Raw genomic sequence first — 27,915 nt, 5'->3', positions numbered from 1 at the left:
GTGATTGCAGATCAAGTAGCTTGCCATTTTTCATTTCTTATTCCTTAGGAATGAAAAGAGGCTTACCCTTTGACAACCCCAGTGTGCCCCTTAACCAAAATTAAATAGAGGAATAAGGCAGCAGGGCATTGAGTGGAACAGCCCATCCTTTAGGCAGCTGGTGTGAGGAGATCGTCGAGAGCAGCTGGTGCTCTTTCAGATTCTTCTCCTTAATCTGTTTTGAGAGGAATGAGGAGAGGAGGGTCAGTTTAGTACTGTTAAAAGTACTGAGATTAATAAATTAGCAGGCATGGCATTGTAAAATCCGGATATCATTCTTCAGAATGCTTTCCGGTTGAGTGCTACCTGCAGATTAGTTCACAGAGATTAAATTGTTGCATGTGTTCCTCAACAGATAGATTTACTTTCTCTTCATTCCTGTTTTCTATCTTAGCAAATGTGATTAAATTATGTTGTTGTGCTGGGCAAGACACCAATAGATGGAAAACTTAGCAGATTTACCCAGCAGCTGAAGGAAATTTTCCCTCAGAGAATAAAATATAATTTGTATACATTAACATCAGCTCTCAGGACTTAAGTACTCAACTGGCTGGTGCCTCTGCATGATAGTCCTTTGAATTCTAGTTTTGCTAAGTTGCTTCTAAATATGCAGAAACATGGTTTATATGATAGACTCTTAAACATGTCAGCTTATCTTATCATTAAGGTGTGTTTATCAAGCATCCTGTCAATTTAGGTTGTGTTTTGGCTTTGCTTGATTTTTACATGTGGTGAAGAAGTAACTTCAATTGCCTTTCAGTCCTTCTGAAAGAAGCAACTCTGAACTTTCTTCATCCCCGCCTCCACATCGGCACTCTCCCTGAGAGTTTATTTTTAGTTTTCTGAGCTGCAACCTTTGGAAAGCATGCCAGTGGTACGCTCGCACACACCAATTCGGAGGTGAAAGCTACCCAACAATTTCTCTTGCTTCCTGTAGCAGCTTTCTCAGGATGAAACGTACACAACCTGGTGTCATGGTGGTTCTTTGTAAATTTGTTTGAAGCTCTTTTGCAGGCAAAAGGGAGGGAAAGAGAGATCTGTGCCTGAGAAACCGTTTGCAGAGCAACTTCCTCTTTCCTGTCACTTCCTTCCAGGCAGTAAGATCTCCCTTACTTGCTTGTTTCTGTTAAGTTGATAAGTTTGCCTAAACCTGATCTCTATGCCGTCGGCTGTTGGTGGTGCCACCGTGGTTCAAGAGACTGGGGCTGGGCAGGTTCCCCGCCAGCATATGAGCACAACAACTGAACCAGGCGGAGGTCCAGCAGGGATCTACTCTGCTATCCTCAGCCGCAACCAGCCCATCATTGGAGTAAAGGAAAAGACCTTTCATGAGCTCCACAAGAAATGCCTAGAGAAGAAGATTCTTTATGAGGATCCAGATTTCCCTGCTAATGACTCCTCCCTCTTCTTCAGCCAAAAGCTCCCTGTCAAATTTGAGTGGAAGAGACCACTAGTAAGTAGACTTCTTATCTCACGTAATGTTGTTTTTATTTGATGTTTGCAAATGTAATAAAGACATTTTCCCGTTCCAAGTTTTTTAAAAAAGAAATCATAGATAGAAAAAATGATATCTGGGAAATGATGAGATTTTAAGAGGCTCCACATGCTCCTTCAACTGATTTACCCTGATTTATTGAAAAATCCCTTTTGTCAGGTATATCCAAATTTTCAGGGGGAAACACCATGATTTGTGTTGTTTGTGAGTAACACTGTGTGGGTTACACAAACTAAATGGGAATGCAAACAGCTGCAAATAAACAATAAACTCTACTGTGGACAAACCCTGGAAATTTAATCAAGAGTATTCAGTTAGAAGCATGCTGAAAACCACCAGAAGTTCAAGGCTGAAATGCACAAGATTTTATAATTTGTGCATTCTATGAAAAAAAAAATTCTACAATGATTTGATGGAATCCAAGTTATACTCTAGTAAATAAATACACTAAAAATAGGGAGGACACTTGCATGTTGCAGAAAAATAGCTATGTTTCTAAACGGCAGTAAAATGCTATGGGTGACATATTTTAGTCTTATTTATTCATTTACTACCCCTTTATAGCCCACTTTTCCTCCAAGGTTCTCCTCCTATACATAGTTCTCCTCCTTCCCATTTTATCTTCACAACAACCCTGTGAGGTAGGTTAGGCTGAGAGACAGTAAGTGGCCCAAGGTCACCCACAGAACTTCATGGCTGAGTGGGGATTTGAATCCTGGTCTCTTTATCAGGTACATGTTTACTCAGAAGTAAATTTCCAATGAGACTTACTCCTAGGTAAGCGAACATGGAATGCTTTTATTAGCAACAATCTTTTATTTCCTTAACATTGCATTTCATTTTCATTAAATAATTTATCACAATATTTATATAATTCCATCAATTTATATAATTGATCATAAACAAAATTACAGAGGTTTTGCAGCCATTGCCAGTGCAGCTTACAATTTCTTTTAGTCTATAATTATCAAAGCACACACTGTGTGGATCTGGGCATAAAGAGAATGAGCCTTGGCATTTTTCAAATATTATTATTATTATTATTAACCACAGTTTGCTTGGTTCAGGTGGCACATAAGTGTTTAGTTTAGAGTGACGTGAACTTTTTCAGCAATTTATTTCTGTTCCGTAGGAAATTTGTGAGAATCCACGCTTTATCATTGGTGGAGCCAACAGGAGTGACATTTGTCAAGGAGAATTAGGTACAAGTCCTTTCTTCAGAGCTGTTTTGTGTGTCTGATAAGTTTATTTAGCAAGTCCCTTTCCCCCCTGCAATGGCCTTTGGTTCCCAATTCAAATGTTGGGTAAGTGTGATTTGATTTACCCCCATGATCCTGATGTAGATCTACCGGACCCAAAGGGTGCTCATCAATGGTTCCTCTTCATCCTGGAGAAGAGTGACTAGTGGGGTGCCACAGGGTTCTGTCTTGGGCCCGGTCTTATTCAACATCTTTATCAACGACTTGGATGATGGACTCAAGGGCATCCTGATCAAATTTGCAGATGACACCAAACTGGGAGGGGTGGCTAACACCCCAGAAGACAGGATCACACTTCAAAACGACCTTGACAGATTAGAGAACTGGGCCAAAACAAACAAGATGAATTTTAACAGGGAGAAATGTAAAGTATTGCACTTGGGCAAAAAAAATGAGAGGCACAAATACAAGATGGGTGACACCTGGCTTGAGAGCAGTACATGTGAAAAGGATCTAGGAGTCTTGGTTGACCACAAACTTAACATGAGCCAACAGTGTGACGCGGCAGCTAAAAAAGCCAATGCAATTCTGGGCTGCATCAATAGGAGTATAGCATCTAGATCAAGGGAAGTTATAGTGCCACTGTATTCTGCTCTGGTCAGACCTCACCTGGAGTACTGTGTCCAGTTCTGGGCACCACAGTTCAAGAAGGACACTGACAAACTAGAACGTGTACAGAGGAGGGCAACCAAAATGGTCAAAGGCCTGGAAACAATGCCTTATGAGGATCGGCTAAGGGAGCTGGGCATGTTTAGCCTGGAGAAGAGGAGGTTAAGGGGTGATATGATAGCCATGTTCAAATATATAAAAGGATGTCACATAGAGGAGGGAGAAAGGTTGTTTTCTGCTGCTCCAGAGAAGCGGACACGGAGCAATGGATACAAACTACAAGAAAGAAGATTCCACCTAAACATTAGGAAGAACTTCCTGACAGTAAGAGCTGTTCGACAGTGGAATTTGCTGCCAAGGAGTGTGGTGGAGTCTCCTTCTTTGGAGGTCTTTAAGCAGAGGCTTGACAACCATATGTCAGGAGTGCTCTGATGGTGTTTCCTGCTTGGCAGGGGGTTGGGCTCGATGACCCTTGTGGTCTCTTCCAACTCTATGATTCTATGATTCTATGATTCTATGATTCATTCACCCCCTCTTTTTTCAAAAAACAAAACAAAACAATTTTTAATTGGTTTTTATACAATAACCATTAAACACTTATCTAGCAGTACAGCTAATAGTGTTTGTTTTATGCATTGTCTCTAGACATACACTTGCACATTCAACATTCTTAACTCAGCCCCTTGTTCCCAATGTAGATCTTTTATTTCCCCCTTGTTCCTGATATAAATCATCATGCCACCACCCAAAATGGTGTGGGGTGCCATTTTGTGATTTGCCTCAGGTGCCAAAATGTCTTGGGACAGCCCTGTCCTAACTAATATATGCCAGTTAAATGCAAATTGCTCTGAAGACCAATTTTTTTTTGTAGAAGCCCTAATCCTTCAGCAGCATATATTCTCTGTTCCTCCTAGTAATTTTGACACTTAATTTGCCCTGCTCTATATAATTCCTCTCAGGTGACTGTTGGTTCCTGGCTGCCATTGCTTGTCTCACCTTGCATGAGAAATTGCTGTTCCGGGTCATACCACGGGAGCAGACCTTCATAAAAGATTATGCTGGAATCTTTCACTTCCAGGTATGAGTTGTTGATCAGACACAAGAAGATGCTGCCTTTTGCAGTTCAGCTATGCCACAGTAACCAGCAGCATGGAATAGATTAATAGGCACTGATATCAAAGGCCTATTTTAATGACTTATTTGCTACTGCCACTTAACAAATCTATCTACAGTGGTACCTCGCAAGACGAATGCCTCACAAGACGAATGCCTCACAAGACGAAAAACTCGCAAGACGAAACAGTTTTTTGTTTTTTGAGTTGCTTCGCAAGACGAATTTCCCTATGGGCTTGCTTCGCAAGACGAAAACGTCTTGCGCATTCGTCAATGCATTCCTATGGGAAACCATCAATGCATTTCCTATGGGAAACTGTGCTTCGCAAGACGAAAAATTCACAAGACGAAAAAACTCGCAGAACGAATTAATTTCATCTTGCGAGGCACCACTGTATCTATCTATCTATCTATCTATCTATCTTACAATACAATCACCTAACAAAGTCTAGCCCCAATTATAGTGAGCAAACCAGTTCTTAATCACAATCCACACATCACTTTTTTTCTAACACACATATAACTGCAAATTATATCTATCCATCTATCTATCATCTATCATCTTTTTCTCTCCAGTTTTGGCGTTATGGAAATTGGGTGGAAGTTATCATTGATGACCGTTTACCAACATATGGCAGTCAACTGGTCTTCACAAAATCCTCCCAGCAAAATGAATTTTGGAGTGCTTTACTGGAAAAAGCGTATGCAAAGTAAATATACTTTCTACACATTCCATTTCTGTATACTATATGCATATATTATACCCCTTTTCAACTGTACATCTATTTAAACTGAGGTAAATTAAATAATGTGTTATTCTTATAACAAATATATATTATTCAGATGCATTTTGATTTTACAATAGAACAGATTCAAAAATGACCTATCCCCCAATGAAAATGAATCATCAGAATTTATTTGGAGTGTTAATTTTGTTTTCTTGTTCCTTCTCAGGCTCCATGGCTCTTATGAGGCTCTCAAAGGAGGTAACACCACGGAGGCCATGGAAGATTTCACAGGAGGAGTAACAGAGTTCTATGAGATAAAGGATGTTCCTAAAGATATCTATAAAATCATGAAACATGCCTTTGAAAGAGGGTCACTCATGGCCTGCTCTATTGAGGTACATCCATTGAACCCATGCCTTTTCTGGGGTTAATTTCATACCACTCATATTCAGTAAGCATAAGACTGAACTGCCACTCCCATCATCCCTGGCCATTGGCCATGCTTGCTGGGGTTGAAGGGAGTTGTAGTTCAGCAACATATGGAGGACCAAATATTCCCCACATTTAAGTCTAAAGTTGAGATACCATTTTAGTGCTCTTATGTCACTAGTAAGCACCACTGGTGAAAACATACATTCTTCTGTTCTATGGGCAAGAGGAAATAGAGGTATAAAAACTTGTTTTCCCAACTTTTATTAACTAATCTTGCTATTCTGCTTTATTTTTCATAATGCCTTCCTATTATTTTCCTCCCTCCCCACTTTTCTTTGTTCCAGGACAGTTCAGGGTTTATTTATGGCTCTGCTCCTGAAACTAATCTTGGATTATTAATTGCCCAAATGTTGAAGAATATGAATGAATTTCCAAATGACTCAGTCCAGCAGGCAGAGGAGATGTCGAAACGGGTTTGTATTCCTTGCCAATAACCTAGGTTATTGCATGCAAACAAATCAATTTACTCTGCTCAGTAATATCCTCTTAATATTCAATAAAGTTCCAGTGAGGCTTACTCCCAAGTAAGCGGATATAGGATTGAAGCCTAACTGTGTGTTTGGCTTTGGGATTTGCTGCAGAAATCGTGAATTGCTGTGCAATTTCATTGTTCTGTATGGGACAATGACAATAAAGACATTGTATATCGTATATTGTAAGAGCAGTTTGCAAAGCTGCACATGGACCTTGAAGCAGGATGTTCTTCTAGAATATAAATGGCAAAACTTCTGTCTTATTGCCCTATTAGGAAACCTCATCTTTATCATGGGACATGCATATCAATTTGCCTTCCCCTTTTCAAGAAGGTGGAATAGAAGAAAACAAAATGGAAACGGGCAGAACATGTTGTCCTTTGAAAAATTCCACACATGACACCGTTCTTATTCTTAACATGCTTCCTCTGCATTTTACAGCTTGTGGTTCCAATGCTGTTTGAGAGACGCATGACGAATGGACTGGTGACAGGTCATGCCTATTCAGTTACAGCAGTGGAAGAGGTAAGTGTAGATGCAAAAAGTAAATGTGTTTTGCTAGGGTACAAAAAAATCATGTAGCTCACGTACACAAATTAAGTGGTTAAGCAACCTCACCTTGAAAAGAAAGGAGAATATATTCACTGGTGCCAGTCAAGTTCAGAGGTGCAAATAAAGCATGTTTAGAAGAGAAAATGGGAAGATGTTAAAGGGACTCCAATAATGATAGCATCCGTTTCTTGTTTAAGGTGGAGTCTGTAAAAGGATGCATACTACACAGGCTGGTTGAATTAATTATGTTTTCCCCCCTTCCAAGATAACATTTAAAGGGGACAAGCTAAAACTCGTGCGGCTAAGAAATCCTTGGGGGCAAGTAGAATGGAATGGAGCCTGGAGTGACAAGTGAGTCAAGCCATTTGATTTTAAAAGATATTTTAATCTCACTTAATACACTTTGGTTCTTCTGCATGTTTACTAAGAAAGGTAAATGTCCTTTTGTGTTCTGGTGTGAAATTCAGAAGTTAGTGATATATACGTAATTTCTCCAAAGATGCTTTAAAGTGTGCTTAACTGTTTTGAAAGAGTGTAATGCCCAGGTAAAGTGTCATTGGGTGAGTTCCTACCTGCAATTCTCACCACTCAGTGCCTGAACTACTGTACAAAGTGGTCTTTCAGTTATGAAATGGCCATGACTGATACATTACCAGTGATGGCGCTTTTGTATTTCCTCATACCACTCAATGGCCTGCAGATTCAAGTGTGAGCCATCAAGTTTTGAGTAATCAAGTTATGTGACATGTTCACTGCTTTCCTAAACACCTGTTCTGAAAGGTAACTAAATGCAGTTCACCATTTGCTGAACAAACAAAGGGTAAACTTTTAATTTCTAGATCTAGCACAGAAAAGTTTGCATGTTGATTTATGATTTGAGAAGCGAAGCACATTTACCTTTTAAAAAATCAGTTGTATACTGAAAGTTTCTTCTTCATTATATTGCAGTTCAGATGAATGGAATGTTATTGACAAAGCAGAGAAGACCCGCCTACAACATAAAGTTGCAGAGGATGGGGAGTTCTGGTAAATATCCCGTGTTTCTCTCTCTCTCTCTTAATATGCTTTTCCTTCAGTCCTATGTTTGACTCAGAATCTACTGCCTTAGATTAGTGGTTCCCAATGAGCTGTTTTTCCCCAGAGCTAAGCCATGGAACCATGGTTTTGAAAATGTGGATATATCTATGCTAGTTTTGGTTATGTGAACGGTGCTACAGACAACCTAGGTGGGTTACATGGACCTCCTGGTGTCTGTGGACACCCAGTTGGGAACCACTGGTGTAGAGGCAAACCACAAGCCCTTCTCCAGATTAGTCCACTTCATAGGAGCCAACTCTTGGGGTTAAAATATTTGAGGGAGCCGCCACCCCCAAGTTGATGGGCATTCAAATGATGTGTGTACGCAACGTCATGTGAAGGTGAAGAAGAAGAATTTTATTATTTGTACCCTGCCCATCTGACTGGGTTGTCCCAGCCAGTCTGGATGCCTTACAATCAATGTATTGGGGAATTAAAGGTTTCTTCCATATTTTTTTCTACCTCTAGGATGTCTTTCCAAGATTTCCTGAGGTACTTCACAAAGCTGGAGATGTGTAATCTCACACCTGATACCCTGGTGGTTGATAAGCTTCAAACCTGGACTGTTTCAGTGACCGAAGGGCGGTGGGTGCGAGGCTGCACAGCAGGGGGCTGTCGAAACTATCCAGGTAAATAAAATATTGGTTGATTTGAATGGCATTAAAATGTTTTAAAGAGTCCTCTGATTAATCAGGCAGACTATTTTTTTAAAATAGGAGAAAGAAGTATTTATAAAAAGATCCATAATAGTGTCTGTCTTAGAAGAGGTATTCCTCTATCTCTCAAACACAGAAGGGGATGCCTCTAAAATGCTGCCTCATGCAATACATGTATGTGCTTTCTAAAATCAAGGACAGGGTGCCTTTTCTTTTCAAACAGTTGTGTTTTGCCAGTTTTTAAGGAGGGCATTTTTCTTCGCCTGTGTGTCAGAAGTGTTTCTCTGGATGGAGCAGAGCTGCTTTGCTCGCTTCCTGGCGGGTGGTCAGCATTGTGCAAACTCATCAGTGCAGCCAGTTCAGTGCTCCTGCCAGTGCATTTGCACTGCATTGACTTCCCATGCCATCTGTGCCTCTCCCTCCTGGTAAGAGACATCGACCCATCTTCTGGGAAGAAAACATAACAGCTCTGCCCCACCCAGCTTCTTCCACGTGTGCATGTGAGAGACAGGGGTCATACCCACTTTTGGCCACTCCCACTGCTGGCACGTGATGTAGGAAGATTGGCCAGGAGGGTATGAGGCCCTCTGACCAGAACAGTTTAGCCACCCCTGCTTTAAATGAGCATCTTATTCCAGAGAAGTGTGGAGAGCAAACATGGTGAAGTTCATAATAAAGCAGGTCTGTTTGCTTTGCCCAGAGAAAAGTCTACAAATACATTAAAAAATGCCAAATTTCATTTTCTGAAAGAATTATATATCAAAACTGGAGGGGGGAATGATTACCACAGGGACTGTCAATATAACTGTTTTGAGTGTTAAAATATTACTTCAAATTTGAATGTTTTGGGGTGGGTTGCAGACACATTTTGGACCAATCCTCAGTACCGCTTGAAACTCCTGGAAGAAGATGATGACCCAGAAGATGACGAAGTTGTGTGCAGTTTCCTAGTTGCGCTGATGCAGAAGAACAGGAGGAAAGAACGCAAGCTGGGAGCCAAGCTCCTCACTATTGGCTTTGCCATCTATGAGGTAGCATAGTTGCCACACTGCTGTGTTACTCGTTGCCTCAGGTAGAACTGAACAATAGAGCTGGTCAAGTTCTGGCCCCAGTGATATATGCTCCTCTCATAGCCATCTGACTGAATGTAAAGCAAGCTGTGAAAGGGGAATATAGCAGTAGTCTGCTTTTAAACATCACACTCATAAAACATGACATGAGCTACTTCAAAAATATTATTTTTGTAAACTGTAGACCCTTTCATAATGCCTATATAACAGCCTTTGCCAGCTTCATGCCCTCCAGATGTTTTGGACTAAAACGCCTATTAATTATGATGTGCTGGCTGGAACTGATGGTGAAAATTGGCCCACAACATAGAAGAAATCACAAGTCCTTGTAAAATTGTGGAATTAAAAGAATGGTTACCAGTTTACCTATTACTTAGTGGTTTGTTGCTTCCCAAAGATTGGCTTTTAAGGCAATGTTTAAATCAGCTTCTTATTGATTTTGTCCCTTACTTACTAACTTTAACTATCAATTTGATTAATTTTGGAAAGAGCCCAGGACCACACACAGGCAGAGGCATTGTCTTATATACCTCCCTAAGTAAATGAAATACAGAAGCTGCTACTTAGATTTTCACTCAGCAGATGTTTGTCAAAGCTGTGAACTTAGGCTGTGGGTGGTAGATGTAAATAAATATGCAATAAGCTTTCCTCCATCCATTTCTAATGGAATTTCTATGTTGTTTTTATCTCAGGTGCCAAAAGAGGTATGAACAGAATGAAGAAAGACCTGGTGGAATGTTTTCAAATATCTTCTCGGTTTAACGTTCTCAAATATTACTGCTTTTATGCTTCTCTGTGACAGCTGTTTGGAAGTGTCCAGTCATGTTTCTTAATAGTGACTTGCCACAAATGTGAAAAGTGGATTTGCACATATCTTAGACATTTGTAATTTTCCTGTGTAAGGCATCCCAAGCCATGCACTCAGATACACATGCAAGAGGTGATATCCAAAAGCACACATAACAATAGGGGAATGTGTTACCAGAAATGAAAGGTGTGGAGTATTATATGTAGAAAAATATCTGTATGGTTTCATTGAAAATATGAGAATATGTTTTATATGTAACTACATAGAATTCACGACTGGACCTGATGGTCAGGGGTACCTTTACCTTTACCTTTTCACATAGAATTTGGAGAAATCACTCAAGCAGAGATACAACCTGTCACATACTTTTAAATAAATGCCACCCATCATTTGATGGTAATGTTCCTAGATAATGTGAGTAGCTTACAATCCTAAACCACCCTTCAAGTTTCATCACATGGAAAGAAGGATTAAACAGGTCATCTGTAGCCATCATGACTAAATCCCATTGAAACCAGCAGAAGCAGTTATGGCCAACTAGATTGGATGCAGGAAATTCTGATCTGGGGTTTCTTGTTTTTCTTCAAAGCATCTGCATTGGGCTCATTAATTTGTTTGGGGAAGTGAGAAATGGGCAGGATGGAATATTCAACCACCCAGAGCAGGTTGGCAAAAGTACAGCATCTGTTGCAACATCACTTTCCCAAGCAAATGAGCAAGCCCATGTGCCTGCACTGAATTAGAAAGAGAAGATCCTGATCAAATATCTTTTACACTATATCCAGTTCAGCTCTTAGTCACATCTATCTAACCATAGCTGGATTGCGGCAATGTATTTAGTTTCAATACATTGCCAAGTGGTCAACGGAGCTCTGCTGTCTGTTTTTAAGCATGCCGTTTGAAAGTTCTGGGGCGTACACAGTTTTTTGTTCCGCAATTTATTGTTGTTGTTTTTTTACAGATGCAGGGTGACAAGAAGCATTTACAGAAGGATTTTTTCCTCTACAATGCCTCCAAAGTAAAGTGCAAGAGCTACATAAACATGAGAGAGGTCTCTGAACGCTTCCGATTGCCTCCAAATGAATATGTCATCATCCCATCCACGTATGAACCTCACCAGGAGGGAGATTTTATCCTAAGAGTTTTCTCAGAAAAACAAAGTCATTCGGAGTAAGTGTTCCAAAACATTTATAAAAATAGAATTATTATACTTTTTGAGTGTTTGGAGTGTTTCGTTCCTAAGAACACAAGAAGAAACCCACTGGATCAGATCTAAGGCCCATCTAGTGCAGCATCCTGTTCTCCCAGGAGCCAATCAGATGCCTAAGGGAAACCCCAGAAGCACAATAGCCCTCTCTCCATGTATCATTTCCAGCAACTGGTATTCAGTACTGCCTCAGACAGTGGAGATGGAACAATATATCCTCCATGAATTTGTCTTATTCTGTCTTAAAACCAACCAAGTTGGTGGCCATCACTACATCTAGCGGAAGAACCTTCCACACTTTAACTATGTCCTGTGTGGAATAGTGCTTCCTTTTGTCTGTCCTGGATCTTCCAACATTCAACTTAATTGGATGGCCCATGATTTCCGTACTACTTATACCAATCCTATCAAGTGTTATTCTTCACATTTTGCAGATGGGGATGGCTGAGGCAAAAATGATTTTCCTCAGGCAGGGGTAGGTAACCTTTTTTTTTTTTTAACCTGAGGGCCACCTTGCCTTATAGAGAACTTTCCAGGGGCCACATGGCAGTGCCGTGTGGGGCAACAAAGGTGATGCAGCATATTGTAAAAAGTTGCACTACCTCTGTTGCGTCACCTGACAATGGCATGTGGCATCTGGAAGGTTCCCTATAAAGGAATGTGTCCTGTTGGCTAAAAAGTCACATGGAATCAAAAGCCAAAGGTTTCTATACTCCCATCTCATTATCTTCCATCCAGATAAACAAGAGGTGTTATCACATTTCAAGGACACATTCCAGCCAGGCAGAACACTTGAAGAGGGTGTGGTAGACCAGGGCTGTGGAGGGCTATGGCCTAAGGAGAGTCCTGAAGACCAAATAGAGCAACCTGAGGGGCCACATTTGGCCCCTGGGGCCTAAGGTTCCTCACTCCTGATCTAAGACCACTCCATGGGTAAAGTAATACTGGAACCAGGGATTTTGCTGCACCATCTCATTACACAAAGGCAGCAAACTCTTTGTCCCCTTGTCCATCATGCTGTGCTCTTTTGTTATACACCTGGATTAGAATGATTGCAATCTAAGGCTGCCATTTGATGCACACTTACCATTGAACACAGTGGAACTTGCTTATGAGAAAACATGAATAGAATTGTTCTGTGTACAAAGAAAGGCTGCTTAAAACCAAGCCTGGCTTCTCTATTGAAATGTGTCATCATGCAGTGCTTTCCAAGCCAAGTAAAAAGATGCACATCATAGAAATATCTTATTCCTCTTCCCATTGCTTCTCCCTTTACTCAACCCTTTCAATTTTACAGGGAAGTTGAAAACAAGATTGAAGTAGGACATTTTTCTGTGAGTACATTGTGTTTGACGTTTTCCCTCTTGGAGCCCTTGGTTGATTTGTCAAATGACACCAAAGGTTATAACTGATGTCACTCTGTCAAACTCTATTGCCTGTTTCTAAACTTCATTGCAATTGCAGTATTGCTGTTTGTGCTGTAGAATGGCTGCAATACCAGAACTGTACAAACTTGCCGTGTGCTTTTAAAACACACATATCAGAGTGATGAAAAACCCACCCCTCAGCCTTCTTTGCTCTCAGCTTATTAATATTATTTTATTCACTGAGTGGGTGTCTAACTGACAAATCTGATGGCACCAGGGTGTGTGATGATGAGCCAATATGTAGACTGTGCTTTGTGAATTCACTGCCCTCTTTCTAACTGCCACGCTCTGATTTGCTGCTGCTTCTCCACTTCTTCTTCACCTCTAGCCAATCATATTTGTCTCAGACAGAGCAAACAAGAACAAGGATCCGAAAGGTGATGATGGGCCTAAAAAGGACAAGGGGAAAGCAAGCACAGATAAGAAAAAGAAAAGTGATGAGGTTTCTGTATCGGTCAGCATGAGGAAAGCTGTGTGTGCTCTAACTAGCATGTCCAAGTGGCTGAACAGGGTCTAAACCTGGTCACACAGCAAGCATGCAGCTTCAGACATAATATTTGCCTCCTTCGGAACACATCTCCTTGGGAGAATTATTCCTTACAGAGGAAAACATACATAATGCTCATGACCCTGTTTGCCTGTAAAGCTTAGTCAAACAATGGTTTAGCATGAATAACCAAATGTGCAGGTTTCCAGAGGAAAAGATTGTGGTGGCACAGCTGTGCTCCATCTCCCCCACCCTGGTTCTGCTGCTGCGATGCTACCTGAGGCTAAGTCCTTGTTTGACTTAATATTATGACCAAACCCCCTTCAGACAAACCATGAGTGACAAACCAAGAACAAATCTTTGGTACAACTCATAGTTTGTCTGGAGTGAGACAAACCATGAGCACAGGTTCGGGCATAACAGTAAGTCAAGCCATGGTTTAGTGCCAGCAAGAGATCAACCAGTGAAGCAGAAACAATCCTTACTCTGGGGACTACAGAGCCTGGTGTTATGCATGTTTACTCAGCAGTAAGTCCCACCATTATCAATGGGAGTTATTCCTAAGTATGTGCTAATAGGATTGCAGCCTTAGAAAGTGCTGAGGCATCAAACAAAGCACCTTTGTGGACAGAGTAGCTCCCAAAGAAGCAACCAAAAAGAGGAGGATGGGAAGAGCCCTATTTGGGGGGGGGGGAGCTGACTTGGGACCTCTCCAGAGATCCTGCGAAAGGTTCGGGGTAGACACATTGCTTTGTTTCTGATCAGTGCATGTCCTGTAACCTCCTGCTAAAATCCTGTTACTTTTTATGCCACAAACGGCCTGGTTTATTTCCTGTCCCACTTTTATTGCGCTATAGTGACAGAGTGCCCCTCCAGCAATAATGTGGTAACACTGGAGAAGCATTGCAGAACAAGTAATAAAGCAGAATGATGTATGGATGATCCAGTATAAATCAACCTCTAAGGCCCTATTATTGAGTTAATGGCATGTTGCAGAAATCACCCACCCACCCAGATATAACATCAGAATGAAGTGTCATTTGGCTGAATTGCAAGGAAGCGTCCCAATAAACCATCTTTTCTCTTCCAAAAACTCATTGATCATTAGTTTCATTTCAATCAATCCTTTGCATTTTGTGTCTTTGCAGCCTGCACAAAGAGATTCCCAGGAGAGTGAGGAAGAGAAACAGTTCAGGAATATTTTCCGGCAAATTGCTGGAGATGTGAGTACACAACTGCTTCTATTTTGTGTCATACCAATACTGGCAACTTGTAAATAAATACATAAGTAGTTTATCCAATGCCTTAAGCCATGTAAAGCTAATTGCAGAATATTTGAAAGTCTGTATCCTTCCTGTCAGTGCAAATTTAGGGCTGAATGAAAATGGCCCCCCCAAAATTATCCACCCTATTTGCAGGTGGCAAAACTGGGGGTGGCACAGCTTCCCTCTACTCCTGTTCCACCCTTACAAAGGAAGATGCTTACTTTTCATAACTCCAGTTGAATAATCTAGATAAAGTCTTCAAATTAAAATGATTCAGACTATAACTATAAACTCTGAAGTAGCCTAACATTCTGCTAGGTCTGCTAATCTGAATTGTCTCAAAATATTTTTGTGTGGTAAAATGACCTGTCCTTAACAGGGCAGCTTAGTTTCCAATGTACCCACTGTCACTTGTCATACATCTCTGGTTAATTGGAATTTCATGTTTGAGGTAGGCTATATGAAGGGACGCGGGTGGTGCTGTGGGTTAAACCACAGAGCCTAGGGCTTGCTGATCAGAAGATCGATGGTTCGAATCCCCACAACGGGGTGAGCTCCCATTGCTCAGTCCCTGCTCCTGCCAACCTAGCAGTTCAAAAGCACGTCAAAGTGCAAGTAGATAAACAGGTACCGCTCCGGCGGAAAGGTAAACGGCGTTTCCATGCACTGCTCTGGTTCACATGACCCGGCCACATGACCCGGAAGCTGTACGCCGGCTCCCTCGGCCAATAAAGCAAGATGAGCGCCGCAACCCCAGAGTCGGTCACGACTGGACCTAATGGTAAGGGGTCCCTTTACCTTTATAGCATATCTATATACACTGATCCAGTTCACAAGTAATGGACAAACAATCATGAGGGTTATTGGGGTGAAATCTCCTCTTCTACACAACTACAAGAATACATTGGAGCTCTGTCCTCTTTTCCATCTGGTTATCCTACACAGCGTGCTCTAATTTTGAATTAGGCCACCTTCTCTGTCATGTTAGAAATCCGCTTCTAAGCGCCTAAGTACATTTCCTTTGTCCACATCTGCATGCACACATTCCTGCTGTGGAAAGAGATTGGGCCTGCCATTCTTGCAACTTTTTTGTTGTTGTTGTTTAGTCGTTTAGTCGTGTCTGACTCTTCATGACCCCAAGGACCAGAGCACGCCAGGCACTCCTGTCTTCCACTGCCTCCCGCAGTTTGGTCAAACTCATGCTGGTAGCTTCGAGAACACTATCCAACCATCTCGTCCTCTATTGTCCCCTTCTCCTTGTGCCCTCCATCTTTCCCAACATCAGGGTCTTTTCCAGGGAGTCTTTTCTTCTCATGAGGTGGCCAAAGTATTGGAGCCTCAGCTTCACGATCTGTCCTTCCAGTGAGCAATCAGGGCTGATTTCCTTAAGAATGGATAGGTTTGATCTTCTTGCAGTCCATGGGACTCTCAAGAGTCTCCTCCAGCACCATAATTCAAAAGCATCAATTCTTCGGCGATCAGCCTTCTTTATGGTCCAGCTCTCAATTCCATACATCACTACTGGGAAAACCATTAAAAGGGAAGACCTTTTTTTTTTACTCCCTGATTAACTTTACTATTTTCTTGCCCCATTCTTTTCCTCACAGGACATGGAGATCAGTGCTGATGAACTCCAGAATGTCCTCAACAATGTTCTGAAGAAACGTAAGCTTGGTTTCCCTTTCTTTCCTTCTATTCTGCCTGCCAAAAAAATTACCAGACCCTGGGGTTTTGCATGTGTATCACTTCTTTGCTTACATATTTATTTATTTTTTTTAAAAAATAAATTTCTATACTGTACCGCCCTTCATGTGAGGATCGCAGGGCAGTTTACAATAGAAAAAACACAAAAATACATATTAGCAAACAAAAATAATACCTCCCACAATTTAAGAAACCATAGATTGTTTAATGATAGAATGTATTTATGTTTACACTTTTAAATGTAAGTCACTTGGATACCTTGTTAATGAGCAACTAATAAATCATCATCATCATCGTAAGTCTTATTTGAAGATATTTTTTAAAATATGGATGAAGGTCTTCCAGAAGAGTAATAAATTCCTCTTAGTCAATTATACGATGGCTAGGCATCAGTTTGCAAATGTTTAGAACATTCTTCTGTTGCCAGAATCTTAAATCACCTAATAGTTGTGAAGCATTGGTTGTCAGTTTGTTTTTATTATATGGTGCCAATGACATCGGTGACAATCGTAGACTTAACAGTTGCTGGTGTTTAATCCAGACCCTTAAAGTAGTTGCTATGGATCAAAGTACATTTGGGCTATGTAAGGAGTTTCTTGGTCTGTGCCATAATAAATCCCAAGGTTTGTTTCTCAAGCATTTTAGTCATTGACCTGATAAACTGACAAATAAAACATGTGCAATTATATATTAATGTTTATCTAATTTAACCCAATTATTTTAGACCAGGACCTGAAGACAAAAGGGTTTGCGCTGGAGTCCTGCCGCAGCATGATTGCTTTAATGGACGTATCCTTTTCAAATCATGCACAATCACTTCGTATAGCAATACTGCTCCTAGAAGCATAGAACTGTAGAGTTCGAAGGGGCCACGAGGGCCGTCTAGTAGTTCAACCCCCTGTAATGCAGAAATGTCCAGCCTGCCAGCAAGAGAGGGGCATTCTGACAGCAGCAGAAGTGTTGGGGTGGGGGTGGGGGTGCCTGAGGTGGATACTTCACTGTGCCTTATCAATGGGTAGTCAGGCCATATAGAGGTATTGAACAGGGAGGAGAATTCTTCCAGGAGCTTATGGAGCTGACAAAAGCGAGAACTACCTGCAAGCTTGGCTCAAAGAAACAGTAACCAGCTGAAATATAGTACAGTGGTACCTTGGTAGTCGAATGCCTTAGCTGTCGAACAAATCAGCTCTCGAACTTCGCAAACCCAGAAGTGAGTGTTTCAGTTTGTGAACGTTTTTTGGAAGCCAAACATCTGACGCGGCTTCCGCGACTTCCTATTGGCTGCAGGAAGCTCCTGCAGCCAATCGGAAGCCACGCCTTGGTTTCCGAACTGTCCCAGGAGTCAAACGGAATGGAATGGATTAAATTTGAGAACCAAGGTACGACTGGATTCACTTTATCATATATTTATAATTATAATTAATAAAAATATATACAAATATTACTTGTCTTATAAAAATCTGTCCCCTCTAGTTTTGTGCTATGTCTAAAATACCACTGTTACTGATTTATAGATAAGGGGGGTGAATGAATTGTGGTAAAGAAAAGCTGTTTCTCCCCTTATTGAAGAAAGTCAGTCAACTAGGTGGCTAAGTAGAGGAGATTTTATTCACTTTTTCTATCTCTGGACATTAAATCCTTCTCATTTGGAGAAGGATTGTACACCCCCCTCAAAAGAAGTCAGACTTTGTTCACTATATTTACTTTTTATTTTTAACTAAACAACAACACAGACAGATGGTTCTGGGAAGATAAACCTTGATGAGTTTCGACACCTTTGGAATAAGATTAAGAGCTGGCAGGTATTCTTTGTTTCTTGCATATTTTGAAAGATAGAGGGTAAACTAGCTTGTGAATGTTAAAGTCTACACATAGCATGACAAAATTGAACCACAAAAGATAACTGGGTTCCTCTCTACATCATTTCATTCTTTTTTTTCATTTTCAGACCATTTTCAGACATTATGATACTGATCAATCAGGAACTATTAACAGCTATGAGATGCGTAATGCAGTTAACGATGCAGGTATCACACAGTGATCAATTGCTTAAAGAGCATTTTTATTCCTATTTTGTCTTTGATAAAGTGGGTTATATCCAACTGTCATTCTCAGATTAGACCCATTAACCTACGTTAGATATGTCCATTAATTTCAATGGCTCAACTCTGAGTAAGACTTACTTGGATTCAACACTATGCTTTTGTTTTAGCAGGAAACATAGAGAAAGAGGACCTGGGACCTTCCAGAAGTTTCTAGACTAAACTCCTACCTTCATTTACCATTGGCCAAGCTTATCTGGGGCTGGTGGGGTCTGGAGTTTCCCATTACTTATCCAAGTGATATTACCTCTAAAAAAAGGTCAGAGAATAGACAAAAGCAAATTCCTATCACCCAGGACGTTCTATTTTGTTTCTCTCCACAGGGTTTCACCTGAATAACCAGTTGTATGACATCATTACAATGCGATATGCTGACAGAAATATGAACATTCAGTTTGACAGCTTCATCTGTTGTTTCGTGCGACTAGAGGGAATGTTCCGTGAGTATTTTTTAAAATGTATTTAAAATGGCTTTATCCAAGGAGTGCCCAAGGAGGTTAACTCGGAGTGTAATAAGCTCCATACCACATGGAAATGTTCTGATTGATTCCAATGCATGCATGTAATGTGGACAGTTTAGATGTAAACACTCTTCACATCCAGGAGGCCTTTCTGGGTTTTGGAAAGCTTGCCTTCAGAATCATTCCAAACTTTCCTTGTTTGTGTTCTAGCTGCTGGTTCATTTACTTATCCTCTAGCCTTTAGAGGCCCTAAGTACTTAAAAGGTTTTGGTGCACCCATATTCAAAATATAAACACGTGGGCCTTGGTGGACCAAGCAGCATTAATCCCAAGATTAATGTATATTATTAATTTATAAATAATATATTTATTTTTGTTGTTGTTTTCATTTTTATTGGGGGGGTTGCCTTTCCCCCCCAGCTGCACCATATGGTCCATGGTAAATCTAGCAATGTGAAATTTCTGTTGTGCCCCCCTTCTCTTGATGTCCTAAGCCAGGCACAGGCAAACTCCGGCCCTCCAGATGTTTGGGACTACAATTCCCATCACCCCTAGCTAACAGGACCAGTGGTCAGGGATGATGGGAATTGTAGTCCCAAACATCTGAAGGGGCAGAGTTTGCCTATGCCTGTCCTAAGCACATGTTTATTTTGCTTAATGGTTAATCCAGCCCTGCCTCAGCTCAACACCATACCAAGGAAAAGAATGGGGAAAAGGCCCTAGAAACAAGCAGTATGTCCATATTGACTGTTAATTTTTTTAACATTATTAATCTCTTGAGAGGAAAGGGCAATCCTGAAATAAAATTATTAGAAATTGCTATGCCATTTTTTATTCAAATGTTGGTTATTTGTTTTTGCCATTCTGTTTGAAGATTAGCTTTCAAATATGGCAGCTATCAGGATCTTCCAAGCTTACTAATATCATTGCCGATATTTATGAATTCCTAGCACATACATCACACTGTTCAGGAGATGACTGGTATTTGTTTCTAGCATTTGAAACACTGAAGTTTTTGAAACCTCACAATTCTGAGGGCTGCTGTCTAGTTTGCTAGTCGGAATGCTCTATATTTTACATGGATTGACCGTATGCTTTGTTTTCTCCTGTCCCCTTAGGTGCATTTCATGCCTTTGATAAAGATGGCGATGGTATTATTAAACTGAATGTCTTAGAGGTAACCACTTTTACTTTGTGTTGTACTTCAGTTTACAGCTGTACTGTTCCAATTTTTCTCCTTAATGATGGGGCATACTAAAAAGAATAGGAAGACTGAAGATAAAATCAGTTTGGGGGCTGATTCTCATGTTGCATTTCCTCCTAAATGTATGTATGCATGCATGTTTGTATCGTGCACCCATACTGGGAGCAATAAATAAAGACCACCTTTTGTGGGTTTAGCAAGCTCACACCTTTCTTGTTTCTAGTGCTGTAACCCAATTGGGCATGACATGATATCTAGCAGCCCAACTGCTAGCCCATACCAAGTCCAAGTGTGGGGAGAGTTGACCATTCAGTTGGGCCCCTCAAGAAACCTGAGAGTGTTGCTGTCGACAGCCCCCAATATAATTTTAAATCTGACCCAATCCATGTTTACTCAGAAGTAAATCCCACTGTGTTTAATGGGGCTTGCAAGGGGAATGATAAACTTAGGAAGGTTACACAGATAGCCCAACAATTGTTCTGTACTTTAAACATTGCTGTTGTCACTTAACATTTCTCCCTTCCTTCCAGTGGCTGCAGCTAACCATGTATGCCTGAAAAACATCACTTCTGCTTCTGTCTTCTGTCTCAAAATCACACCTTGTCTTTTGAACTGAAAGAAGCCGGTCGATATTCACTTGCAAGACAGGGACTTCTGTGAATCTCCATCCTTTAACAGCTTAGATGGTGAGGGCAGCACAACTCGAGAGGAACATAAAGAATCAGCATCTATCTCCCTTTACCAAGTGACAGTAAATTGAAAATGTACTTTTACAGTTATTGATAACTGACACCAGGACGAAGGCACATTTTGCATGAGAAAGTTGCAGCCCTCACTTTGGTGGGAAATGCATTGTTCTAGGGCACGCCAGCAATCCTTTACAACAGGGGTGGTGAACCTCAGGCCTGAATCTGGGCCTCTGGGCCTCTTTATCCAACCCTTGGGGCTCCTTGCCTCCACAGCATGCCTCAGCAGCCCTGCTCCATGCTCTGTGCTCAAGTGCTTTTGCCTGGCTGGAATATGCCTGTGAAATGTGATAATGCCAATTGCTTGCCCAGATGCAGCATGGAGAAATGCGTCTTGAGGATGTGCGTTGAAATCTCTGACTAGCGTTCTTGAAATGTATACAAAGGTAAGAGCTGCCCTGTTACTCTGCCCACCACTGACATGTAGACCCAGAAGGTGTTTGTTTGTTTTTTTAAAAAAAGGTGGGTCCTCCCTCCTGGCATTGCAAACGGCAACTATTGTTTTAAGCTTGAAATATTTTGCAGTTAGAGATCCTAAGGGGCCAGGAATCTTGGACAAGTTATTATTAAAACAGTTATTTCTAAAGTCACCTAAAAGCAATGGATCTAGTTTTTAATGGAATTCAGTGTTGCACTAAGGCAATTGTTCCGTTAGAGAAGCATTTTGGTTTGCTACCTATGACAATTCTTTCCTTTTCTCCCTTCCCACACTCAAGCCAATCTCAGAGGAAGGGCAGTAGAAAGAAAATGTCTGTTGGGCAAGCAGAGGTCCTTGTGCAGGACCTCTGGTGACAGGACTCATTAGTTGAATCCCACTCAATGTACTTAAAAAGGACATGCCTCTTAATATTTAGCTGTGTGATAAATGTTTGCATCCTGCAGTCATATCTAAGCTACATTACTCCTGTGGCCAAAGCTTCCCACTCCAAAAGCATCATTCAGTAACCAGATGTATGACTGCATACAGTTGAGTACATTTGCTTGCAGCACTAACCAGGCTGTTATCTAAGGTGTGGAACCTCAGCCTGGGGGCTAAATGTGGCCTTCTAGATCTCTGTATATGGCCCTTGGAATTTCCCCCTGGTCACAGCCCTCTCTAGCCGTGCTTCACACTCTGTTTTTGCCTGCCTAGAATATGTCTTTGAACACTGATGCCTCATGCTGGTGGCTGGAGGACAAAGACAGGTGCGTGAACATGTGTAGAAACTAACTTACTATACAAAGGTAACATTTACATGTTTCTCTGCGCATGTTTGCCTCTGGCTCCACCCTCCACAAGCCCGTGACTCTCTGGCTGAAAAAGCTTCCCCATTCCTCCTACAGGGATCCTGGCTGAGCCTGTAGTCTTGCAGATCTTCTAAGGCTGCAGAAAAATGTGCTCCTCTAGCCACATTATGGCTTTTTTCAGGTCCAGGCTTAAATATTACACCTTGAGGAAATTGACTGACTTAATTCGATGTTGGTTCTCTTGCAAGTAAAACCTATCACAGACAGCTGCATCTCCAATATAAGCAATTTTGGGCTGCTCCACACAAAGCTTTTTCCTACACAAGAACAGTTTATGTAGCAAGAAATGGTTTAAAGCGTCTGGTACTGCATGTGTTTGCAGGCAAAGCCTCCCTATTACAAAAATACCTTGTGTAGAGTGGTTTCATTGCTGAATGAAACTTCTTAATGCATAAATTAAAACTTGTCTAGATGTGCTGGGTTGAAATTATGATGATGTAATACAAGTGTAGGCAACCTAAGGCCCGGGGGCCAGATGCGGCCCAATCGCCTTCTAAATCGCGTGTTTTTACATGAGTAGAATGTGTCCTTTTATTTAAAATGCATCTCTGGGTTATTTGTGGGGCATAGGAATTCGTTCATTTCCCCCCTCCAAAATATAGTCTGGCCCACCACATGGTCTGAGGGACGGTGGACCGGCCCAAGGCTGAAAAAGGTTGCTGACCCCTGATGTAATACATCTGACAAAAGCTACAGAGCGTACTAAGGCTACAAAGGTATCTAGACAGCCACAACTGGAAATATTTTAACAGTGCCATCCAATAAACATTTCTGCTTATGTTCTGAGTTGCTGTCATCTTTTGAGAATAAGAACAGCCCTGCTGGATCTAGTCCAACATCCAAATCAGACCTGTAGCCATCCGGATGCTCATGGGAAGCCAAGAAATAGAACTTGAACACAATAGTCCTCCCTTCCCCCAGTTTCCAGCAGCTGGCATTCAGAAATATGCTGCCTTCAACCATGGAATAACAGTAGGGCCATCCTGACTACTACCTATTGATAGTCTTAGCCTTCATGAACTTGTCCAATGGCATCCAAGTTGGTGGCCATCATGGCCTCCTGTAAGGAGTGAGTTCCATAGTTTAACTATGTGCTTTCGTTTACCTGTCGAAAGATTCTTGCCAAATCCCACGTCAAAGAAACACTTTTCTGCTCTTTCTACCCACACAAATCATACCAGCAAGCCAGCTAAAACACTTTTACAAGTATCAGAAGAATAAAGGCCACACCAAATTTCTCTTGGTACAAAGTAATTTTTATTGTCTGTTTTGTTTTTTACTTCACAGCTTTGTAGTAAAAAAAAAAGGAAAGGAAAGACCAAGTCACTTTGTGCATATGAGCCACACAGGTCATCCAACTGAAACAAAATGAGTTGCGAAAGCTGCCGATACATTTGTTATAGTGTGTATTTCCTATGCAGTTTCTCAACTAGTATTACTCATGGTCACACCAATATGTTCTCGCTTCACAAGGTGTATTATATAATTTGAGACATCCTAGTTGTGTTAAGATCATAGCACTGCACATGAAGGAAAATGAGAAGTTTGTACTTTTGTCATACAATGCTATGTGAAAGCCATCCTGCTAGCACCCTAAAGATCTAGGAAGGGCAAGTTAGCTAGCGGTTTCATTGCTTTCATACTGATTTTTAACTAACTGCCACTCAAGGTGTAAGAGCTCTACAAATATGAATCTAGAACTTGCATTTTTAAAGACAACCATAAAGCTTGAACATAGGCTTATAGTCTACTTGACATTTAGGATAAAATCCAGAGCCATTAAGATGGGAGTTTAACTACTCAATTCAGGTGGGATGTGGACCTTTTGTGTTTTGATTTAACATTACAGAGGTCTATTCCTTCAAGCCCAAGTATTTGTCTCAAGGGGCAAACAGAAGCTGGGGTAGCCAATGACATTCAGTTGCATTTAACGGCACAAAAGATGCAAACAGCTGAATAGCTGTGCCAATTCCCTGAAAGGTGATATGCAAACCATTCCCCTGCAGCATAGCTGCAGCACACACCAAACAAACACTTGCATCCAATCAACAAGATAAATGGCATTAAAAAAAAAAAACTACTGTATTGGGAAACTGCACTGTCAACGCAGTCCAAATTCACTTCAGATGCAGCAACACAACAGCTTACTCAAACAGTAACACACACATTAACACACTTTCCACACAATTCAAGAACACTCCACAACTCCCCCTCTAGCCACTTCATTTCTATCTATTTCCTTTCCAAGACTAGTTCCCTGCCCCCGCCCCCACAAAATAAAATGCACAATGTTTCTCTTTCAAAATTTTCAAGATAATTTCAACTTACATGTGGAACGGTACCACAAACCGAGAACCAAAAACATGACGGAATACATCATCTTGATGTACCCATCTCACAATTCCTACGATTAACAAATTACTACTATCCCTTCTGTCTCCATGCTTTTGGCAGAATCTGAAGGAAGAACCTCAAGAGAACAGAACCTCAAACCAAAAAACTTAAAATATTCCTGAACTAAAAAGAAAAAAAATACAATCTGAATGAAAAAACTCTGCAGTTCTAGGGAGAAATTACTGCAGTGAACTGAAGCGATGGGACCTTCTATCCTTTTATAATAAATTATGAACATGTGACATGGTTTAGAACAGTTCTTCTCAAATAAAGACAAACATATGGAGCCAACTTTTGTTAAGACATGACTCACCCTTATTGCTAAACCAATTTGAAAATTATCTAAGGCAGTATTCCCTAACATGGTGCTTTCCACTTGTTCTAGACTACAATCATCCCTGATGATTGGCCATCTGGCTGGAGGCTGATGTTGCAGTTCAACACATTTGGAGGGCACCATGTTGGAGAAGACTGATCTAAACATCCCAAAATGGATCAAAAGAAAATCTGTCTTCACATTCACCTTAAAAACACACACATACCTCTTATCTACTAAAACAACCAAGAACGTAAGTAAATAGTGCAAGTTGTGCATCACTTGCAACAATTTAGTAAAACACACACACACACACACACACACAAGAATACATTTTTGCCAAAAAAGTTACCATCCTCTTCCAGTAAAGAGAGGAACCTTTGAGGACGATGCAAAATTAAAATCCATTCACTGACTAATCCTCAAGACAAACACTGCACCCCACATAATTTTCTTACACTCTCCCTGGCTCTGCAATTTCATTCCAATCACATTCAACTAAGGAAGATATAAAAACAATCCTTTTTTAAAACACACAAACACACACACTTACGTGCTCCCATCTATGGACTGAATCTGCTAACAATGTGCTCACTTTATTATTTATTTCTGATGGTTTCATTGTGAGAAAAGCTCTCAGAAATGGCAAGAGAAGACAACATGCCTCAGAAACCTCCTGCAAACAGATTGCAGGTGGTTACCACTACTCATTAGAAAGTTTTCTCCTCTCCAACAACAGAACCCTAGCAGCAAGCTGGTTTGAAGACAGTCTGGACATGTGTGAAAGGCAGGAGGAGAACACTGTATCTTGAGACAGAGATGGTGATTTCAAAGGGAGAACTTATTTCACTTCTCTGCTAGCACAATTTCTTAAGATTATGGAAGCCAGATTTGTAGGTATTGGGGTGGGTGATATTCCTTTGATGGTCTGTTTCACTCATCAAAAAGCTAAGGCTTAAAATGCAGTAAGAATACTGGAGTGTGTTCCAAAAGTCCTTAATATCTCCAAGTTCTTTAGCAAGCCGGCGAGGTGAAATGCAATCTCCAGCTGTAGGCCTGTTCTATATCTTATACCAGGCATCCCCAACTATAGCCTTCCAGATGTTTCAGCCTACAACTCCCATAATCCCTAGCTAACAGGACCAATGGTCAGGGATGTTAGGAATTGTAGTCCAAAACATCTGGAGGGCTGAAGGTTGGGAAGGCCTGTCTTACACCAAGCTGCTGAGAACACTTTCCCTTTCGGAGCATTACCTTTCACTTTTAAAATGCTGATTTCAAACAGACACTGCTCTTTTAATATGTATGCATAATCTGAAGTAAGAAAACTGAAACAAGTCAAGACCTACACAGCCAGACAGCTCTAGATTGTTATTGAGAATTCCAGTTTTCCTCTGAAATGATCCAGAAAAAGACTGAAGCTGATGAGAACAAAAATACTGGCTGAGACTTAAGGAACAAAACTCTTTATGAACCAAACTAGGAACTGCTGCCTCAAAAAAAAACCGAACACCACTGCGCGTATGCACATTTCTTTCCAACGCACATGCACACCTTTCATTTCTTTGCATTGTGACTACTGTTTAAAAATTGCATTGGTTTCTCAGGTTGCTACTTCCGTCATTATGCACTAGACGGTGGCAAAACACACACACACACAAACACACAATACTCTCAGCTTCTGCTTGGGCTCCTTGGACTTCACAATTTTGCATTTTACACCCCACAGCATTTTCTGTTGCATGGTAACGTTCAATCATGTAGTCATCAGAAACAAAACCAGATTATAGTAGGAGAAGATGGCCATCCCAAAGCTGCATTGAAAATATAGGATGCTTAACAGAAAGAAGTGGACACTCCAAAAACTCAGCAATTTAAAAACACCACAAGGTCATCCATTTACAAAACAAGCTCTTAAGAATCAGGGGCAGAGTCCCATTAATGTGGTAAGAAAGCACTGGATGTAAACATACAGATAACGAATGTTTAAAAGCCAAAATCATTATCTGCAGTGGTCTTTTTGCATCAACGTGCTTATCTATATAAAAATAACAAAAAAGTTCCATTAAATCGGTGATACCCCCTAAGTTATAAGAGTACACCCAATGAAATCAATGGACTGAAGTTACTTAATTGATTTCAGCAGGTCTATTCAGAGTAAGAGTAACATTAACTATCACCCAACGTGTTTAGAAAACAGCTATTGTTTAAGCAATGCAGTATTTTGCACCTCATCACAAACCTCTTTGTAACAAATACAGAGAGGTACAAGGACTGTGGCAACTCACTGCGCAGATGTGGCATTTGGAATTTAAGATAACCCACTGAAGATCAACCAAAAATACAAAAGAGGAATCCATTTCTTCTAATATTCCCCATTAATATCTTTCATCAAAAGATGTTATAACAAAAGGAAATAGAGAGCTGAATGCTTTGTTGGTATTTCTAGTCTGAGTTGTTGTTTCTTTATTTAAATTGTTTAATGCCAGAAGTGTAAAATGCCTGGGCAATCCTGCGTACAACATAAAAATAGATGGCTCAACAGTGTTTTTTAGGCACCAACGTGAGTACTAATAAAGGCTTAGATGTGCACAATGTACTTCTTTGATAGAATAACAGGAATTTTTTTTGTTTCTGCTAACAAATTAAAACAATTTGTTTGGTCTGAGTCTGTTCATCATTCCCTTCTCTACAGAGTTGCAAGCAAAATGCTGTCTCTGTAGCAAAGAAAGAAAGAAAAGAAAACGGCCCACGTCCTTTTTGCAGTCCAAATATAAACTGAAGGTGGAAAAAGGAGAGGGCAAGAGGTGGACAAGGCATGGAATACTTCCAGTATACAAAAGGTACTTCCCAATGTGGGAGGCAAAAAAAACAAAACAAACCACCTTCATGAGTCAACCTTGCTATCTTCTTCTGCATGTTTTTCAATATGTCCCACAGCGTC

At 40.8% G+C, this 27,915-nt stretch overlaps 2 protein-coding genes across 8 annotated transcripts in view; one reads left to right on the top strand and one right to left on the bottom strand.

Moving 5' to 3' along the window:
• Positions 1-783: 783 nt before the first annotated feature.
• Positions 784-27,852, top strand: CAPN3 (calpain 3). 2 transcript variants are annotated; one of them, XM_083450121.1, is made up of 23 exons: positions 785-1,492; positions 2,667-2,736; positions 4,362-4,480; positions 5,092-5,225; positions 5,470-5,638; positions 6,020-6,148; positions 6,650-6,733; positions 7,026-7,111; positions 7,709-7,786; positions 8,306-8,466; positions 9,355-9,524; positions 10,256-10,267; positions 11,333-11,541; positions 12,876-12,912; positions 13,334-13,447; positions 14,641-14,715; positions 16,365-16,422; positions 17,186-17,250; positions 18,195-18,263; positions 18,410-18,488; positions 18,887-19,003; positions 20,143-20,201; positions 20,759-27,852. In XM_083450121.1, the coding sequence occupies exons 1-23, from the start codon at positions 1,199-1,201 to the stop codon at positions 20,783-20,785; spliced, it is 2,415 nt and encodes an 804-aa protein (XP_083306247.1). In that variant the 5' UTR covers positions 785-1,198; the 3' UTR covers positions 20,786-27,852. The 2 variants fall into 2 exon arrangements, with proteins under 2 accessions (XP_083306248.1, XP_083306247.1); XM_083450122.1 differs by lacking the exon at positions 13,334-13,447 and having other exon boundaries at positions 784-1,492.
• Positions 23,496-27,915, bottom strand: part of ZNF106 (zinc finger protein 106) — a 43,764-nt gene continuing 39,344 nt past the window's right edge. For all 6 annotated transcript variants that reach the window (XR_014513398.1, XR_014513400.1, XM_083449630.1 and 3 more), the window contains one exon: positions 23,496-27,915. Coding sequence is in view for 4 of the 6 variants with exons in the window: in XM_083449630.1 (XP_083305756.1) it covers positions 27,859-27,915 (57 nt within the window). In the remaining 2 variants the exon portion in view is untranslated.

The sequence above is a fragment of the Podarcis tiliguerta genome (assembly GCF_965153285.1).
Source record: "Podarcis tiliguerta genome assembly, chromosome: 1".
Taxonomy (NCBI): Eukaryota; Metazoa; Chordata; class Lepidosauria; order Squamata; family Lacertidae; genus Podarcis; species Podarcis tiliguerta.
Note: the sequence above shows the minus strand (reverse complement) of the source record. Positions and strands in the feature narration are given on the sequence as shown.